This window comes from Schistocerca americana, chromosome 3, assembly GCF_021461395.2.
Source record: "Schistocerca americana isolate TAMUIC-IGC-003095 chromosome 3, iqSchAmer2.1, whole genome shotgun sequence".
Taxonomy (NCBI): domain Eukaryota; kingdom Metazoa; phylum Arthropoda; class Insecta; order Orthoptera; family Acrididae; genus Schistocerca; species Schistocerca americana.
This window is the reverse complement of record NC_060121.1, coordinates 370,650,084-370,671,143: the sequence shown is the minus strand read 5'-3', so window position 1 is coordinate 370,671,143 and position 21,060 is coordinate 370,650,084. Positions and strand designations below refer to the sequence as shown.

General features: G+C 38.1%; 1 protein-coding gene across 1 annotated transcript in view; it reads right to left on the bottom strand.

Moving 5' to 3' along the window:
• LOC124605524 (fatty acid synthase-like) overlaps nt 1-20,745 on the bottom strand; it is a 135,820-nt gene extending 115,075 nt beyond the window's left edge. The window contains exons 1-2 of the mRNA XM_047137268.1: nt 20,479-20,745; nt 9,163-9,353 (exon numbers count right to left, since the gene is read on the bottom strand). Coding sequence (XP_046993224.1) covers nt 9,163-9,353; nt 20,479-20,598 — 311 coding nt within the window. The 5' untranslated portion in view covers nt 20,599-20,745. The remainder of the gene's footprint in view (nt 1-9,162; nt 9,354-20,478) is intronic.
• Between the last annotated feature and the right edge of the window lie 315 nt (nt 20,746-21,060).

The window sequence follows — 21,060 nt, the reverse complement described above, 5'->3', positions numbered from 1 at the left end:
TGTGGAAGACAGTTTACACATATTTCAAAATATTGTATTCAAGTGGAAGTACATTCATATTCATGTGTTAGAATACTGTCAGTCAGTGAACTGAAAGTCTTATGAAAAAAAGGAACTATATTTAAACTATTAACTAGTATGTTGTTCCAACTTACTTTTCAATACACTGAGTAACAAAATTATTTGTGTATTTAATTTCCTAATACAAGATTTAGTCCAAAACAGTTATACAACATTTAGTCCAAGACCATTAGCAGAAGTTAGAGTGATCTTATAGTATTTATTGTAAGTGGCTGATGCTAATGTAGGTGGCCTTAACATTGTGTTTCCATAATATTTCATTGATGCCCAAAGTTATCCTGCTTTCTCAGGAAACTTCAACCACAACTATAAATTTTATACAGCAAACAAAATGCATCCAGTCAGTTACCCCCCCCCCCCTCCCCCCCCCCTCCCCCCCCCTCCCCCCCCCCTCCCCCCACCCCCACCCCTGCCAACCTCCTTGAGCATTTGAGATAGGATGTTAATTTTTTTTTTTTTTTTTTTTTTTAAATTGATTTTTCAAAAATATGTTCATTTTATAGTGCACATCTTTCTGAAAAGTTTTATATATAAAACACATAACTTCAAGGAAATGTAAGACACATTATTTGGCCATAAGTGTGCCAAAGTGCAGTGCCACACCTCTTTACACAGTATTTTTCTACTGCACGTCACTGTAATTCACTCTCTGGAATTCAGACTTGTAATGGAAGCTATCAAACCTGTATTCAGGACAAACCCTCACAATTAAGAGTGAATAGGATTACTTGTAACCAGGGCAATAAGAAATCTTCAGAAAATATGTGCTCTTTATTGCCTATTAACCAATAACTTTCTCCTTTGTGTGACATAAAATTAAATAGAGGAAACATAAAACCAGTAAAGACAAGTGACAAGCCAGACAATACGCATTTCTTCAATCCTTATGTCCCAGCATTTTTTTCTCTGGTCTTCCTACAGCCTTACACAATATGCTTTCCTGTCTGTGAAAGAATCTATTACCGCAAATAAATTCATCAATCGTTTTGCTACATGAAAAATCACAATGTTGTCTAATACTGAAGAAGCTGCTAATACAGAGAGTACCCAAGGCTGGGGTAGTTTCACTATTTGATTAGGTCTATTTTGTAACTGCCTGCTAGATAAAAAAAAAGGTTTTTCTTATAATGCAGCAATTATAGCACACGCCAAATAAGCAAGACTGTTTTGGCACAAATGGTCATTATTATCTATCTCATATACATAGATAACATAACAGAATATAATTCACCAAGTACCAATATCAGATGCCTATTAAGCTTATTACAAGCAAAATGTTTTATGTTAGGAAATAGTTTCACATTTAATTCATATGCTCCAGTTTCTCAAGCATGAGATTGAAAAGACGTAGTACGAAATCCTAATAGAAATATGGAATCATCATATTCTTCCATATAATTTGTGTGACATCCCCATTTCATCTCCTTTCTTGTTCTAACAAACAATCTTGTCTTCACTAATTCTGTAACTACTCCTGCCATTGTCAAAACATATTCTCTGGTTAATTTCACTAATCCTGCCAGAACCACCAGTTCAGTTATCCCACATTTATTCTCTGATTAGGAATTATTATGTTTTCATACAATGAGTTTTCTGCACTATTTCAAGAATAGAACTTAAGGGGCTGCTAATCGGGGGCTGTACAACTGGCCCTTAGTAGTGTAGCAATCTGGCAAAAATTTTCTGTGAAAATTTCATTTTCTTGAATACAGTGAGAACATTAACATGTAACCTTTCTTACCTGTTATTTCTGGTAGTCATTTATTTCCACTCCAGTAGTATGAATCTATAGATTTTGCTAATAATCATAAAAATGGTGATCACTCGCACACCCAGTCAACAACATAAACAAACAGTGATTGACATTCAGACAGTTGGGTTTATTCAGCTCAACTCATATATCCCCACCCCCTTCTGTCTGCGGGAAAGTTTTTTTGTTTTTTGATGCAATGGGGATTCCCCTGGCAGAGACATTATGTAGACTATGCACGCATTCAAAAATCAACTTATGATTCATTCAGAAATCAACTTCGAATGTGTTCAAAAATGTTCAAAAACCAATAGGGATGCATTTCAAAATCATATGACTAATTGATAGGCCAATGTGCACTGGGTGCTAGGCACTTTGTGAAACATGGTTTTTTTCCTTCAAGAATATGAATTTAATCTCAATGTTTAGTAAACATCTGCACATTAAAATTCATAAAAGAAAACCTCAAAAGTAGTTGAAGTTAGCCCATTTTATGGTACTTTAAATGCACTATGTCTGCTGCTTAATGCTTTTTCTATGTGGTCAGTAGTAAGCTACCCTATTTTGCTGCTGTTATTCCATCCCAGAGGGAGATATGAGAGTGACAATCTGAAGTAGACCAGCCTATTTTGCCTGATGTTCACTTAGAAAACACATAAACCTTATCTTTTATTTTTATTTATTTCGCCTTAAAGCTTATTGGATGCTACTGATGTTAATAGTCTGTACAAATTGAGTAATAAATAAGGGTACATATAATAATAAAGAAAACGGTTAAAACATGTAGATGTGCATGCAATCATATAAAGATTATAGGTTAATATTTTAGATCTCCCTTTGCACAATCAAAAAATTCTTCTGTGGTGTAGGAAGCCTTGTTTTTAAGCCAATTTAGCAGAATATTTCTAAATAATTTTAAAGAGATAGTGTGTGTTTCTGGCAGCAGTGCACTGAACACTTTTACTCCAAGGTATGTGCAGCGGGTGATGCTGATGGAATTAGATTAGGAAATGAGACACTTAAAGTAGTAAAGGAGTTTTGCTATTTGGGGAGCAAAATAACTGATGATGGTCAAAGTAGAGGGGATATAAAATGTAGACTGGCAATGGCAAGGAAAGCGTTTCTGAAGAAGAAAAATTTGTTATCATCTAGTATAGATTTAAATGTCAGGAAGTCGTTTCTGAAAGTATTTGTATGGAGTGTAGCCATGTATGGAAGTGAAACGTGGACGATAAATAGTTTAGACAAAAAGAGAATAGAAGCTTTTGAAATGTGGTGCTACAGAAGAATGTTGAAGATTAGATGGGTAGATCACATAACTAATGAGGAGGTACTGAATAGAATTGTGAAGAAGAAGAGCTTGTGGCACAAGTTGACTAGAAGAAGGGATCGGTTGGTAGGACATGTTCTGAGACATCGAGGGATCACCAATTTAGTATTGGAAGGCAGCGTGGAGGGTAAAAATCATGGAGGGAGACCAAGAGATGAATACACTAAGCAGATTCAGAAGGATGTAGGCTGCAGTAGGTACTGGGAGATGAAGCAGCTTGCACAGGATAGAGTGGCATGGAGAGCTGCATCAAACCAGTCTCAGCACTGAAGACCACAACAACAACATGTGCAGCTAATGTGAGTCTTGTTAGTCTTGTAAAGGATTGATCAATCTTTTCTTTGTGACATGTATTGTGACAATGAAATGATTGCCTTAATCTGTTGCTCTCGTGGTTTCCTTTTGTGTGAACTAGGCAGCTAAGTATAAATAATGATGGGACTGTCAAGGCACACTTTTTTGGAAAGTGCCCTACGAGATACTTTGTTTTTAAAAATACCCACTACACTTTTTCTACAACATAAAAACCTGTTTTGACCCAGTGGAATTGCATCAAAGCAGTATGAACTATGTTATGTGGTTGTCAAAAAATACATAATATGAGTTGAGCATAATGTTTTCTCTCATGCATGATCTTAAGTTTATGTAACAGGTATATGACTCTTGACAATTTAGTGTATATGGAATCTGCGTGGAGGTCCAAGTTAATTTGGAAACCAAGTGCACACTAAGAAGTTTAACCAACAAACAATCACTGTTGGTATTGCATAAACTAAAAATTACATTTTTGTTTTTATTTTGATTTACAGTTAATTTACTGTCTTTAAACCTGGTCTTAGAAATTCTTAGTTTGGCTTTGCTTTGTTCCGTTAGATCCTCTATGTTATTTCCAGTCGCAATGAAAGTGACATCATTAGCATACAGAAAAGATTTAGAAGGCATGATGCTAGATAGGTCACTAATATGGATTATAAACAATAAGCAGAACCTTGAGGCATGCACCTTCTGCTTCCTACTGTTAAGATACTTTTCTATAATGGCGAGTCCTTTATCTCGAATACCACAGCACCTCAGTTTATCTTTTAGAATTTAATGACTCACAGAGTCAAATGCCTTCCTTAGGTCGATTAGTAGGGCATCAACACATGATTTTACTTCAAAGGCACTGAGTATTGTCAAAAAAAGATTTCAACAGCTTTCAATGTAGATGAATTTTGCCTGAATCCAAACTGACAAGGGGACCATCAGAAGTGTAAATAATGGATTTTGATGGGTCTCAGATATGTTGTAGAGGGACATTCCCTGAGTATGAGGCTATCCACTTTTTTAGCGATGGTTTCCAAGAAAATTGATTTTGAAGTTCACTGCTCACTGTAATATGCGTAACGTTAGCCATGTTCCAACCAAGTGACTGTGGCGCAGCGATTAAGGTCTACTGCTACCACACTATAATTACCATGTATGGGTCCTTTCTATGTTTTTGCAACTCACAGTGGTGTGGAATGTTGAAAACTAGGACGTTGGTATATGTCACCAGGCTCAAACATTTCTTCAATTCCCATGTGGCTACAGACGTTCTGTTCTTATAAATATTATTTGAGCCTTTGATAAGTATAACAAAATCACTGGAAGACAGATCACCTATTTTTGAGTTTCTTAAGTTTATTAATTTCTGTAAATGATGCACCAAACTTGATAAACACTGCTGCACACATATTTTAAGTTTTAATTATGAGGGAAGAAATGCCGCAACTGTGACTGTCACCAAGGATGATTACTTTCCTTTGTATGTCTGGTTTTAGGTTAGACTGCGATTCAAGTACATTGGCACATTTTTGCTGACCACATTCACCTTTGGTTTCTTATCTGTCTGTTATTTGGAACAAGTCGAACTATCACATGGAAATTTTAGTATGTTCAGTTCTTTTTTTACTTCATAGCAGTTGCCCACTAAATTTTTACTACTCTCACACTTTTTCTGGTTTTCCACTTTCTTGCAGTTTGCATCACTTACCATATTTTACAGACTATAAGATGCTATGGGCTATAAGAGTCAGCGTCTTTTAAAACAATAACATTTTTTACCATTTTTTTATTATATTACAAAGCCAGGCTTAAACAAAATCTTAGTTCATAAAACTGAACTGATCTTTAAAATCCCTGTTTGTGAAACCTGTAGCAAAAATCAATTCCACCCTTAGTTACCACAAGATACCCCGAGTGAAATTCCTTGACATTTCCCTGATTTGCAGCCAAGTTTTAGCATTTTTCCCCTGACAAAGCCAGGCCGTAAATAGAAATATTAAAAAAGGTAGGAAGATTTTTCTGTTTAGCAAAAGTGACAAAAAGCAGATTACAGAGTACCTGACAGCTCAGCACAAAACTTTTGTCTCAAGTACAGATAGTGTTGAGGATCAGTGGACAAAGTTCAAAACCATCGTACAATATGCGTTAGGTGAGTATGTGCCAAGCAAGATCGTAAGAGATGGAAAAGAGCCACCGTGGTACAACAACCGAGTTAGAAAACTGCTGCGGAAGCAAAGGGAACTTCACAGCAAACATAAACATAGCCAAAGCCTTGCAGACAAACAAAAATCACGCGAAGCGAAATGTAGTGTGAGGAGGGCAATGCGAGAGGTGTTCAATGAATTTGAAAGTAAAGTTCTATGTACTGACTTGGCAGAAAATCCTAAGAAATTCTGGCCTTATGTCAAAGCGGTAGGTGGATCAAAACAAAATGTCCAGACACTCTGTGACCAAAATGGTACTGAAACAGAGGATGACAGACTAAAGGCCGAAATACTAAATGTCTTTTTCCAAAGCTTTTTCACAGAGGAAGAATGCACTGTAGTTCCTTCTCTAGATTGTTGCACAGATGACAAAAAGGTAGATATCGAAATAGACAACAGAGAGATAGAGAAACAATTAAAATTGCTCAAAAGAGGAAAGGCCGCTGGTCCTGATGGGATACCAGTTCTATTTTACACACAGTACGCGAAGGAACTTGCCCTCCTTCTTGCAGCGGTGTACCGTAGGTCTCTAGAAGAGCGTAGCATTCCAAAGGATTGGAAAAGGGCACAGGTCATCCCCGTTTTCAAGAAGGGACGTCGAACAGATGTGCAGAACTATAGACCTATATCTCTAACGTCGATCAGTTGTAGAATTTTGGAACACTTATTAGGTTCGAGTATAATGACTTTCCTGGAGACTAGAAATCTACTCTGTAGGAATCAGCATGAGTTTCGAAAAAGACGGTCGTGTGAAACCCAGCTGGCGCTATTCGTCCACGAGACTCAGAGGGCCATAGACACGGGTTCACAGGTAGATGCCGTGTTTCTTGACTTCCGCAAGGCATTCGATACAGTTCCCCACAGTCTTTTAATGAACAAAGTAAGAGCATATGGACTGTCAGACCAATTGTGTGATTGGATTGAGGAGTTCCTAGATAACAGAACGCAGCATGTCATTCTCAATGGAGAGAAGTCTTCTGAAGTAAGAGTGATTTCAGGTGTGCCACAGGGGAGTGTCATCGGACCATTGCTGTTCACAATAGACATAAATGACCTGGTGGATGACATCGGAAGTTCACTGAGGCTTTTTGCAGATGATGCTGTGGTGTACCGAGAGGTTGTAACAATGGAAAATTGTACTGAAATGCAGGAGGATCTGCAGCGAATTGACGCATGGTGCAGGGAATGGCAATTGACTCTCAATGTAGACAAGTGTAATGTGCTGCGAATACACAGAAAGATAGATCCCTTATCATTTAGCTACAAAATAGCAGGCCAGCAACTGGAAGCAGTTAATTCCATAAAATATCTAGGAGTACGCATTAGGAGTGATTTAAAATGGAATGATCATATAAAGTTGATCGTCAGTAAAGCAGATGCCAGACTGAGATTCATTGGAAGAATCCTAAGGAAATGCAATCCGAAAACAAAGGAAGTAGGTTACAGTACGCTTGTTTGCCCACTGCTTGAATACTGCTCAGCGGTGTGGGATCCGCACCAGATAGGGTTGATAGAAGAGATAGAGAAGATCCAACGGAGAGCAGCGCGCTTCATTACAGGATCATTTAGTAATCGCGAAAGCATTACTGAGATGATAGATAAACTCCAGTGGAAGACTCTGCAGGAGAGACGCTCAGTAGCTCGGTATGGGCTTTTGTTAAAGTTTCGAGAACATACCTTCACCGAAGAGTCCAGCAGTATATTGCTCCCTCCTACGTATATCTCGCGAAGAGACCATGAGGATAAAATCAGAGAGATTAGAGTCCACACAGAAGCATACAGACAATCCTTCTGTCCACGAACAATACGAGACTGGAATAGAAGGGAGAACCGATAGAGGTACTCAGGGTACCCTCCGCCACACACCGTCAGGTGGCTTGCGGAGTATGGATGTAGATGTAGATGTAGATGTAGAAATTTTGAGATATCAAGGGTAAGTAAAGACATAAAATGACAAAAAATGTAAGGACTTCTGATTTCTAAAAGTGTGAGCAAAAATCTTAAGTACTTAAACCAATGTCTTTTGTAATGAACTGTTTTTTCATCGAGAAGGCATGCCAAATGGTATATATGTTTCATTAATACCACTGGTGTTTCACTTCAACAAAACAAAACACAAAACTTCCTGACAAATTAAAAATGTGTGCTGGACCGAGCCTCGAACTCGGGACCTTTGCCTTTTGCAGGCAAGTGCTCTACCATCTGAGCTACCCAAGCATGACTCACACCCTGGGAAGCTCAGATGGAAGAGCAAGATCCATACATTGGTATCTGTTTTAAGCCCATAAACATGTCGAGTTTTGTGCCTATGAACTATGATTTGTGTACAGCATTGGTTTTCTGTTATCATTTGAAGAAAACTGATGCAGAATTGCATCAGATGCTTGTTGAAGCTTTTGGCAAACATACTCTTGGAAAAACACAGTGTTTCAAGTGGTTCAAAAAATTCAAAAGTGGTGATTTTGACGTGAAAAGTGACAAGTGTGGGAAACCACCAAAAAAGTTCATAGACAACAAATTGCAGGCCTTATCGGATGAAGATGTTGCTCAAATTCAACAGAAACTCATGGAATAATTGAATGTGATGCAGAAAGCTGTTTCTCTTCAGTAGAAAGCTATGGGAAAGATGCAGAAATTGGGAAAATGGGTTCCACATGAACTGAATGAAAGACAGCAAACAAATTGAAAGACCACTTGTAAAACAATGCTTGCCAGATACAACAGCAAGTTGTTTCTGCATTGAATAGTGACAGGTGATGAAAAATGGATATATTTTGAGAATCCTAAGTGTCGTAAATCACGGGTGAATCCATGCAAACCGTCGAGATCCACTGCAAAACCAAATCGCTTTGGAAAAAAGACAATGCTCTGTGTTTGGTGGGATCAGAAGGGTGCCATCTATTATGAGCTGCAAAAACCTGATGACACCATTAACACTGAATGCTACCAACAGCAAATGATCAATTTAAATAGAGTATCATATAAAAAATGACCGGAATACGAAAAAAGGCAGCACAAACTCATATTGCTCCATGATAATGCCCCATTACACACAACAAAATGGGTCAGGGAAACAATCAAGGCGTTCAGTTTGGAAATGCTGGGGCATGCGGCTTATTCTCGAGAGTTGGCTCCATCCACTTATCATCTATTTGCATCACCGGGACATGCACTCGCTGAACAATGCAGCGATTCATATGAAAAAGTGCAAAAATGGCTCACTGACTGGTTCACTTCAAAAGAGGGACTCTTTTTATTTTTCCTCCATAATATTATGAGAAGGAAGGTTGCTACTTACCATATAGCTATATGATGAATAGCAACTTTCCTTCCCATAATATTATTAGATTCCATCCTAGATCTTCCATTGTTTTTTTGGCACAGCATTCATAGCCTGCTGGAGGGATGGGAGAAATGTATAAGTAGCAAGTCATCGGCATATACATAGTGTGCATCACTAAAATGTATTTATATTTTTTATTATTGCTTACCTGATTTTCTCCCCTCCAGGTTCATTTCTAAGGCATTTAACTGAACCCACTAAACCATTTGATATCTTGTCTTCTGAAATCAGAAGTATATCATGTTCATCACTTGCAATACACTGCTTTAGGTCATCCACCCACAAAAACTGGTCATCACTTGCAATGGTTAGTGTCTTCAATTTTGGTTTTGTGGTTTCCTACCAAAAAAAAAAAAAAAAAAAAACAAGTACATCTTACTAAGCATGAATGCATGCATTTGTAGAAATAACCATCTATGCCAAAAGTAACCATAAAGTATACTAAACTAAACCCAAAAATTCAAATTTTTGGGTGAATATATTTCTCATGCCAGTAACTTGGGCTGCTCGTATATGCACATACATTAATCATCTACTTGTTGAGTCAGTCAAACAAATAAAGCAAGTGCATATGAAATAAGAAAATACTTGCATAGTAACTGAACAACTGCATTGCCATATTATATATATTTATCTCCTGTGCCAATGACATAAGTACATTGCTAATTTTCAGAGAACAATTCTGAATTAATTATTGGAAGATGAAATACTTTACACACATCTTATTATTGCACATTCATTTGGTGAACACTTTTCTGAAGCACTACCACAGAACTTAGTGTACTGAGTAAAAGAGTCTCAAAGCTTAGTGAACTACACACAACTTTTACGGTCTGCTGAAGAACTAGTGTAACTGATTTCCTGGTCGTTGCAAAGTGGTGGTGGTGGCGGGTGGGGGAGAGGGGAAGGTGGGAGGGGGTGTCTTTATGCAAAGGATAATGGTGAGGAATATCACATAGGTGTCTATGTGGCTCTGTACAAGCCCTAATTTCTATATTCTTATCTTCATGGTCCTTATGCAAAATGTACTCTGGCTGCAGCAGAATCATTCTGCAGACAACTTCAAATTACAGTTTGCTAAATTTTCTTGATAGTGTTTCACAAGAAGAACATCATTTCTCCTCCAGAGACTCCATCTGAGTTCATGAAGCATCTCCACAATACTCACCTAATGATCAAACCTGTTCTTGTTGTTGTTGTTGTGGTCTTCAGTCCTGAGACTGGTTTGATGCAACTCTCATGCTACCTTATCCTGTGCACGCTTCTTCATCTTCCAGTACTTACTGCAGCCTACATCCTTCTGAATCTGCTTAGTGTATTCATCTCTTGGTCTCCCTCTATGATTTTTACCCTCCACGCTGCCCTCCAATGCTAAATTTGTGATCCCTTGATGCCTCAGAACATGTCCTACCAAGCGCTCCCTCCTTCTTGTCAAGTTGTGCCACAAACTCCTCTTCTCCCCAATTCTATTCACTACCTCCTCATTAGTTATGTGATCTACCCATCTAATCTTCAGCAATGTTCTGTAGCACCACATTTCAAATGCTTCTATTCTCTTTTTGTCCAAACTATTTATCGTCCATGTTTCACTTCTATACATGGCTGCACTCCATACAAATACTTCCAGGAATGACTTCATGGCACTTAAATCTAAACTCGATGTTAGCAAATTTCTCTTCTTCAGAAATGCTTTCCTTGTCATTGCCAGTCTACATTTTATATCCTCTCTACTTCAACCATCATCAGTTATTTTGCTCCCCAAATAGCAAAACTCCTTTACTACTTTAAGTGTCTCATTTCCTAATCTAATTCCCTCAGCATCACCCGACTTAATTCGACTGCATTCCATTATCCTCATTTTCCTTTTGTTGATGTTCATCTTATATCCTCCTTTCAAGACACTGTCCATTCCATTCAACTGCTCTTCCAAGTCCTTTGCTGTCTCTGACAGAATTACAATGTCATCGGCGAACCTCAAAGTTTTTATTTCTTCTCCATGGATTTTAATATGTACTCCAAATTTTTCTTTTGTTTCCTTTACTACTTGCTCAATATACAGACTGAATAACATCGGGGATAGACAACAACCCTGTCTCACTCCCTTCCCAACCACTGCTTCCCTTTCATGCCCCTCGACTCTTATAACTGCCATCTGGTTTCTGTACGAATTGTAAATAGCCTTTTGCTCCCAGTATTTTACCCCTGCCACCTTTAGAATTTGAAAGAGAGTATTCCAGTCAACATTGTCAAAAGCTTTCTCTAAGTCTACAAATGCTAGAAACGTAGGTTTGCCTTTCCTTAATCTAGCTTCTAAGATAAGTCGTAGGGTCAGTATTGCCTCACATGTTCCAACATTTCTACAGAATCCAAACTGATCTTCCCCGAGGTCAGCTTCTACCAGTTTTTCCATTTGTCTGTAAAGAATTCGTATTGGTATTTTGCAGTTGTGACTTATTAAACTGATAGTTTGGTACTTCTCACATCTGTCAACACCTGCTTTCTTTGGGATTGGAATTATTATATTCTTCTTGAAGCCTGAGGGTATTTTGCCTGTCTCATACATCTTGCTCACTAGATGGTAGAGTTTTGTCAGGACTGGCTCGCCCAAGGCCGTCAGTAGTTCCAATGGAATGTTGTCTACTCCCGGGACCTTGTTTTGACTCAGGTTTTCAGTGCTCTGTCAAACTCTTCCCGCAGTATTGTATTTCCCATTTCATCTCCATCTACATCCTCTTCCATTTCCATAATATTGTCCTCAGGTACATCGCCTTTGTATAGACCCTCTATATACTCCTTCCACCTTTCTGCTTTCCCGTCTTTGCTTAGAACTGGATTTCCATCTGAGCTCTTGATATTCATATAAGTGGCTCTCTTTTCTCTGAAGGTCTCTTTAATTTTCCTGTAGGCTGTATCTATCTTACCCCTAGTGAGATAAGCCTCTGCATACTTACATGTCCTCTAGCCATCCCTGCTTAGCCATTTTGCACTTCCTGTAGATCTCATTTTTGAGACGTTTATATTCCTGTTTGCCCGCTTCATTTACTGCATTTTTATATTTTCTCCTTTCATTAATTAAATTCAATACTTCTTATGTTACCCAATGATTTCTACTACCCCTTGTCTTTTTACCTACTTGATCCTCTGCTGCCTTCACTACTTCATCCCTCAGAGCTTCCCATTCTTCTTCTATTGTATTTCTTTCCCCCATTCCTGTCAATTGTTCCCTTATGCTCTCCCTGAAACTCTGTACATCCTCTGGTTCTTTCAGTTTATCCAGGTCCCATCTCCTTAAATTCCCACCTTTTTGCAGTTTCTTCAGTTTTAATCTACTGTTCATAACCAATAGATTGTGGTCAGAGTCCACATCTGCCCCTGGAAATGTCTTACAATTTAATACCTGGTTTCTAAATCTCTGTCTCACCATTATATAATCCATCAGTACCTTCTAGTATCTCCAGGTTTCTTCCATGTATACAACCTTCTTTTATGATTCTTGAACCAAGTGTTAGCTATGATTAAGTTATGCTCTGTGCAAAATTCTACCAGACGGCTTCCTCTTTCATGTCTCTCCCCCAATCCATATTCACCCTCTATGTTTCCTTCTCTATCTTTTCCTACTCTCAAATTCCAGTCACCCATGACTATTAAATTTTCGTCTCCCTTCACTACCTGAATAATTTCTTTTATATCATCATACATTTCATCAATTTCTTCATCATCTGCAGAGCTAGTTGGCATATAAACTTGTACTACTGTAGTAGGCGTGGGCTTTGAGTCTATCTTGACCACAATAATGCGTTCACTATGCTGTTGGTAGTAGCTTACCCACACTCCTATTTTTTGATTCATTATTAAACCTACTCCTGCATTACCCCTATTTGATTTTGTATTTATAACCCTGTATTCACCTGACCAATAGTCTTGTTCCTCCTGCCACCAAACTTCACTAATTCCCACTATATCTAACTTTAATCTATCCATTTCCCTTTTTAAATTTTCTAACCTACCTGCCTGATTAAGGGATCTGACATTCCACGCTCCTATCTGTAGAACACCAGTTTTCTTTCTCCTGATACCGATGTCTTCTTGAGTAGTCCCCACCTGGAGATCCAAATGGGGGACTATTTTACCTCCGGAATATTTTACCCAAGAGGACGCCTTCATCATTTAATCATACAGTAAAGCTGCATACCCTCAGGAAAAATTACGGCTGTAGTTTCCCCTTGCTTTCAGCCATTCGCAGTACCAGCACAGCAAGGTTGTTTTGGTTAGTGTTACAATGCCAGATCAGTCAGTCATCCAGACTTGCCCCTGCAACTACTGAAAAGGCTGATGCCCCTCTTCAGGAACCACACGTTTGTCTGGCCTCTGAACAGATACCCCTCCGTTGTGGTTGCACCTACGGTACGGCCATCTGTATCACTGAGGCACGCAAGCCTCCCCACCAATGGCAAGGTCCATGGTTCATGGGGGTAGCTGGTGACAAATCTAGCAGCCTACCTCTGAATTTCTTCAAAATCTTTCTTTTTCCTTAAAGTTTTCCCAATGAACCAAATCTACCATTTACCTTCCTTATTACGACCCTTTGCGCATGTTTCATTTCATATCAATTTGCAATGTCACACCTAGATTTTTAATTGATGTGACTGTATCAAGCAGCACACTACTAATGCTGTATTCAAACTTTATGGAATTTAAGCCATCTTGTATCCTCCTACAGTCACTCAACAATAACACCTTCCTACACACTACAGTGTCATCAGGAAACACCCTGTTCACCCTGTCCATTATAGAATTTATGTATATAGAGAATAAGAACAGTCCTATAACACTTCCATATGGCACCCCTAACAATACCATTGTCTCTGATGAACACTCACCACTAAAGGCAACATACTGGATTCTACTATTTATAAAGTCTTCAAGCCACCTGGAAACCTATTATGAATGCTTGAACCTCCACTGTCTGCTGTGGGACAACACATCAATTTTTATGGAAACCTTGAAATATGGAATCTGCCCATTGCACATTTCCATGGTTCATATGAGAAAAGAGTAAGCTGAATTTCTAATGAGCAATGTTTTCTAACTCTGTGCTTGTTTGTGCAGAAAAGCTTTTCCATCCCAAGGAAGTTTATAACATTTGACCTGAGAATATCTTCAAGGATGTCACAGTAAACCAATGTTACAATATTAGTTTGCAATTTTGTGGGTCCATTCTTTTACCCTTCTTATATTCACAAGTTCCCTGCACTTTTTCCAGCCGCTTGGGACTTTGCACTGGGTAAGACATTCGTGATAAATGCAAGCTAAGTAAGGGTCCAGTGCCATAGAGTAGTCTCTGTAAAATCAAATTGGGATCCCATCCATTGTATGGTCAGTGCACTGCTATTTTTACAGATGCAGGATCTTATAGTGACTTTTGTGTGTCATCATTTGTGTTTGGTTTTGAGCCACGAGTCCAATGATTTCTGCTTCCTCAGCTTTTTCTGAATTTTGTTACTAAACCACAGTGAGTCTTTTCTGTCACTAATCCACTTACTCAGCACTTACTTGTCCAGAGTGCAATCTACAATCTGTTTATATTTTGCCCATAATTCCTCAAGGTTCATCATGTTTGAACTAAATGATGTCCATTCATTGTCTATGTGGGATGCAAACATTTGCTTATCTGCTCTTTCTAGCAAAAACATTCCCATAACTTCATGATGGACTTACCAACTTAAGTAGCCTCTGCCACTATGATGACTTGATGATCACTAATCCCTCTCTCTAGACTGAAACCATCAATAAAGTCATGCCTATCTGTAGCTATAAAATCTAAAATATTTCCATTGCATGTTGGCTGCTGAACTAGTTGCTCAAGACAGTTTTCAGTGAACATGTTAAAAAGTTCTTCACAAAACTGCCTGTCTGAGCTACCTGTAATGGATCCACAGGCATCCCCATCTAAACTACGTATGTTTAAGTACCCTCCAACTAATACCGCATGATCTGATTTCCACATTAATGAGCATAGACACTCTTTGAATGATTCTAAAACCATCATAGCACAACTATGTGGCATCTGGTAATTAATTTGAATTCACCTTGACCTGTTACACATGTCCAGATAACTCCACAGTCAGACTCACTTCTGAGATCGACAGACTCAATATTTTTGTCAACTGCAGTAAAAAATCCCCCTCTGATGACATCTAATTTGTCTATTCTATATACATTCCATGCCTCACTAAATATTTGAAAGCCTTCTACTTCAGCTGTTGAATCTGAGAATAATTTGAGAGTGACAACTTTCATGGAAGTCAGTAATTCAGGATATCTGTTACAAATACTTTGACAATTTACTGTTAAAATCAGTTACTCTTCTACCCAAGTGGGTGGTTCCTTTGTGTAGTGCACCCCTGACTTATCAATGGTGGTCCTACAATTCTCCACCCCATAATGAGTGTCCATAAATCTGCAGCCAAGACTATCACAGCATCACAGGAGCCTTTCGTTGAGATCTTCCACTTGGCTCCAAACTGAAGGATCCAAATTAATTTTGCTAATGATACTGTGAACTGTTGCACTGTGAAATGTACACTGCTTGTACACCATGAGTGAGGCCAGCAGTCTTCACGACATCCACCAGCTACCCATATGAACTGATGGGGATGGCCTCAGAACCCAACTGAAAGGTGTCATTGGTGCTGATGTTAACCACAACTTGCACACAACTGCACCCTGCACTCTCAATAGCCACAAACAGGGCCTCCTCTACATCTTGGGTGAGGCTCCCTGACAGACATATCCTGTGCCTACTCAGATCCACTCACAGAGTGAATGGGCGAGGCCAGCAGGCAAGCCTCCATATTGACTCTATGCCTAGAGTGACCACATCAGGTACACTGTAAAATGCCTTGGGAGCAGAGCTCTTGTGCATAACTAATGACACATGAGTTGTCCCAGATGATGCACTAGGTTCTCCACACTGCTGCACCCCAAGGTAGCAGCCTGAAGATGGCTGCCCATGACCAAAAGTATCTTCAGCTGTTCGTGAACTGTGAAAAGCTCTGCCAGCAACACAGCTTGCACAAATCCTATCCATCCTAGTTATGCTAACTTGAGAATTAACTATACAAGCATACAGAGAAAGCTAAATACATAACTCATTACCCTCCTGATGTGTCATGACGGACACTGATGACTCACTGAGCTGTGTAGCTGGCCATTCAAAAGAAATGACAACTGTGCTACAAACTTTGAGAGTTGCACTTCATAATTACTGAAACTAAAGATTACACCTCTTAAACACAAGGGATTTAAGAATTACACTAAGAAAAAACACAGAAAAGCTAAATAAGTAACTTTCTGCTCTGCTGGTATGTGACAAAATTTGCTATGTAGATAAAATGTTGCAAAACTGTATCAGCAAACTTTGGATTAAACTGAACAGACCTGCTGCGGGAACTGTTTATATGATCTGTGAAACTTACAACAGACATGGATCAGTGTCATTTTGAGACACCAGTAACGATGTAATTTTGGGACACCAGCAAATGAAGCTATCCAAATGCTTAAACAATTTGTCTCAACAGCCTCACAGTTGTTAACTGCAAAGGGCATATGAAGGTTGAAAATTTTCTGGTAGTGGGATACTGATTCTAATTGTAAGTTATTGCACAAACCATACACAGAAAGGATCTTCTGCTCTTATGGATGTATGAAAATATAGAACAAATATAGTGAAGATCACAGTAGTCAGAACAATAATCTGAATAATTTAATCTAAGGTGAAAGAAAACGTTGGCAATTTTGCCTATAGGATTACCTGAGGTAGTATTGTAATAGAAAACTTGTTCAGTATTTACAAAGAACAGGAGAAAATTGTTCACATTTTTATATTAGAACAAAGAACATACAGACAGCATTTTGACTGAGTGTGGCTGATGTTTGCTACATATTATGAAAGTACAAGTAAAAGTGGGTGAAGGTAAGGAATTAAAAGTACATTCACACACACACACACACACACACACACACACACACACACACACACACACACACACACCATGAGTCACTTTTCTGTCCATGCCCATTTGAAACCTGTATGAACTCTTTTCATATTACTTTATTTGTATGGTCCCTATGCAAGACATACAGAAGAGGCAGCAGCATTAAGACACAACCATCCTGGAAAACCAGTTCGCTAAATCTAAATAATATGTTTCTGCAGGGAAAAATAGCACCATTATTCCAGAGATTCCAATTTAAGTTCTTTGAACATTCTCATTGCACAGTTGTATGGGCTGTACTGAGATTTTACAATACTAGCAGCATTTCTCTGAACTCATTATTCAATGCATGCTCCCATACCTAGTCCACGAGGACTCCAAATGTTACAGGTATATTCCAGTATTGATCACACTAGCATACTGCAGATGGTTTTCCTTAAAGATCTCCCACATTTTCTCAGAACCTATCATCTAATCAAATTTCTCATTTGGCTTGCCTGTGACAGATTTTACACATTCAGTCTATTTCATATTGCTTATCCATTATCACCACCACCACCATCATCATCATCATCATCATCATTATCACTAGCCACATGATACACACTGATGGATAAAAGCCTACTCTAGACTTTCCATATATTACAATCCTCAACTACATCCATTTGTGTTTTCTGTGCATGTTCCACAGAGTCGTCTATCCACTTTCTATTAAAGGGGTTATCTCAGCCTTTTCTTTATTTCTTGGAATCCAGCAAAAGCTTCATTGATTCATCTAGCACACATTCTACCTCTTTAGCTGGTTCTACTGTCTGCAAGGTAATGTTTAATAAAGCAAGCTGTGTTTTAATTAGGTGATTCTTTGAGCCCATGGTGATTCTTTAATCATCCAGCTTAAAATGTATTTCAGGATCCTGTGACTGATGAACATTAATATTATTGGTCTGTAGTTCTACATAAATGTTCTGTTAACCTTTTCACGCAGGTAATCTTTCTCCAGGCACACAGGGCTGTTCACTGCATAAGATATTCTCTATAAATACAAGCTAGGAAATGGGCTACATTCCAAAGCATATTAAATGAAAACTAACATGAATTCCAAATTAGCCTGGTGTCTAGTCTGCTTTGATTAGCCTTAAATGTTGTTTTATACCCAATGTCTTTATTGAAATATTTCTAATATGTGAGTGTATGCACTGCCAATGTGTTTATTGAAATTTTTCTAATTTGTGAGTGTTTGCACTGGTCAAACTCAGGTAATGGAGAATACCAAGACATGAACATTGTTTTTCTGCTATATTTTTGACTGATCTGTCTTTGCTTCATGTACAACCCTTGTTGTGAAGGTATGATCTGCCATTAAGTTTTCTCTGTTAGTTTAACTCTGTTATTCTTTATAGTGAAGTACTTTACTTGGGACATATTTTACAGAGTACCGGTATGTCTTATGTTGGTATCAGCTTTAGCCATAGCTTTTCTGCATTTGTTGGATTTGGTATAAATGTCTGCAGGTCATTTTTCAAATACATTATCAGTGATTGTGCATCAGTTCTAAGATGGAGCTTTCATAATCCTGAATGTTGCTTCGAACACCATAGTGCTTTATTAGATATGGTTTTACTAGAGTTGGCATACTGTTGCTTTCCTCTGACCTTTTAACCAACTTACCCAGAAAGTTGTAAGAGAACCTACAAATTAATGAGGACTCTGAACCATGGGGCAACTGAAAATTTTTCATACACACTGTAGCCCATTAAAATTGCAACACTAGGAAGGACAGCAAATAATAAGAGATTAGTTGTTGCACTTTTATACAGTATACCAGGGAGAACAGATCATTAAATCTGTAGGTGATTTTGGCGTAGAGAGTGCAAAATTTAGTACACAGACCTGCCATCCATGACAGCAGCAGTAGCTCTAATGCAGCAGGGTGTCAAGTCAAATGGAGTTTGGATGACAGATATGGGTATATCATTCTGTGCTGCTTTATCATTCTGTGCTACTTCAACTTTATGTCTGAGTTCATCTACTGTAGTGGCTGGCAAGGAGTAGCACGCCAGTCATTTTGTGTCCCACAACCACATATTTTCATTTGGTGAAATATCTGGAGAACTTTTTAAATAAAGAGCAACAGTCAAACACCCTCTGTATCAAGGTATGTCAGGATAGAAAGAGCAACAAGTACTCTTGTGTTATCTTGCTGAAATATAATACCATTCATACAGACACGGTATGGTCAAGGCCTTACTACATTAGAAATGTAATCCCTCGTGTCCAGACTGATGACCATAGATGTTAAGTCGCATGGTGCTCAGAGCCATTTGAACCTCGTGTCCAAATTACTGGCTATGTGAACTAGAAGTGGTAGTATTGATACCCAATGACATCCTATACAATCACAACAGGTGTTGGGCCCATATGATGATAACTTATGCAATCTGGCAAAATTTGTTTTTGTCAGATCCTGCACAGATAGATGGGTCACATGTGCTGCTGTATATAAATTTGGAACTTGTATGAAAAGACAATGTGGTGCCATTCACATGCCCCACTACATTGTTGGCTGCACCAAATGTCAGTGTACATGTCTCTCTTGCCATACCAATGTTAAGTGCCAACATTGGTCACCAAACTGACTGTTCATGATAACCCAGATTCATTCACACAGTCTGTGTGGATACTTGTTTTGGTGCAGACAAGATATTTTCCTGACTGCACAGCCATGTAACATATTCTCAGGCACCAGTCACCTGGGGCCATTGATTTCCTACATGGCAAAGAGTATGGCCCAAGTTCCACAAGGATGGTAATGATATAATCAATATTATGTATCTTGAATGGAAAATACTAGCTTGGCTTTAGAAATTACTGATTGTTTCATACTTCATTTCTCTGTGGCATACCGTATATCAATTGAGTGGCTCTTCTTTTTAATCACTTATTCATGTCCTTGTCCATTTAGATTAGCAGTATAACATAACCTCACAGGACAGTCAGAAAGAGAAAAAATTATCAATTTCAAATAATATATTAAAACTACTCATGGAAGTGCACATCGGGATTATTCTCATGAGAAACAAAGTAAAATTGTTACTTATTATCAAGTTATAATTTATTCAGATATGTTTTGTAGACTAAATTAATTATAAATTGTTCCAAAAAATTATCTCACAATGAATGTGAAAATAGAGATTTCTTTAGATTTATTCAGATATGTTTTGTAGACTAAATTAATTATAAATTGTTCCAAAAAATTATCTCACAATGAATGTGAAAATAGAGATTTCTTTCCAAGTTTTGTTAGATTTTTGTTAAAGATTGATTCAACTGTTTTGAAAGATGTTAGTAAAAGACTAAATACTGAGTTTTTAAAGACATGCATCCTTATGTAAGAAACATGGCATTTTATACAGTGTTCATTTCATATTCATACTTGTATATTCAACTTATAAGACCACTTTACTTACTTCCTTTTGGAGCAAGTATATGTATGTTCCATCACTTGAAGAAATTCTTGATAGCACTTTCATATCTGTATGAAGACTATCAGTGTTTGAAAGTAGAATCATGAAACCATCATGTTTCATTGTCACACTTCGTTTCTGATCTAAACTATCAGTTAGCACTAGATCATAATCATTTATTTTTGGTTTACTGCAGACAGTTATTTCTGTACCAAGTTTTGTGGCTTCTTCTGTAGAATTTGTCTCACAAATCAGATAAAGTTTCACCTAAAACATATTGACATATGTTATTATTCATAAAACTTATAAACTTCCACACACACACACAGTTTATTTAGATCAGATGGTGGAATTAAATGACATGATAATGAAATAGTTCCACAGGCTTCTGCCTTCACGTGAAAATGTGCAAAATTAAGAGACACAATTACTGGCCAATATTTACGTTCAGGAGTTGAAATATTTACTACTGCTGACACAAACATAACAGTACCATAGCTTTTGGAACCATTAGTACTTTCTTCCTTGGGAAAGGGAGGGCAAGGTTGGAGAAGGTTGAAAAGGAGGGGCAGATATCTCAGATGC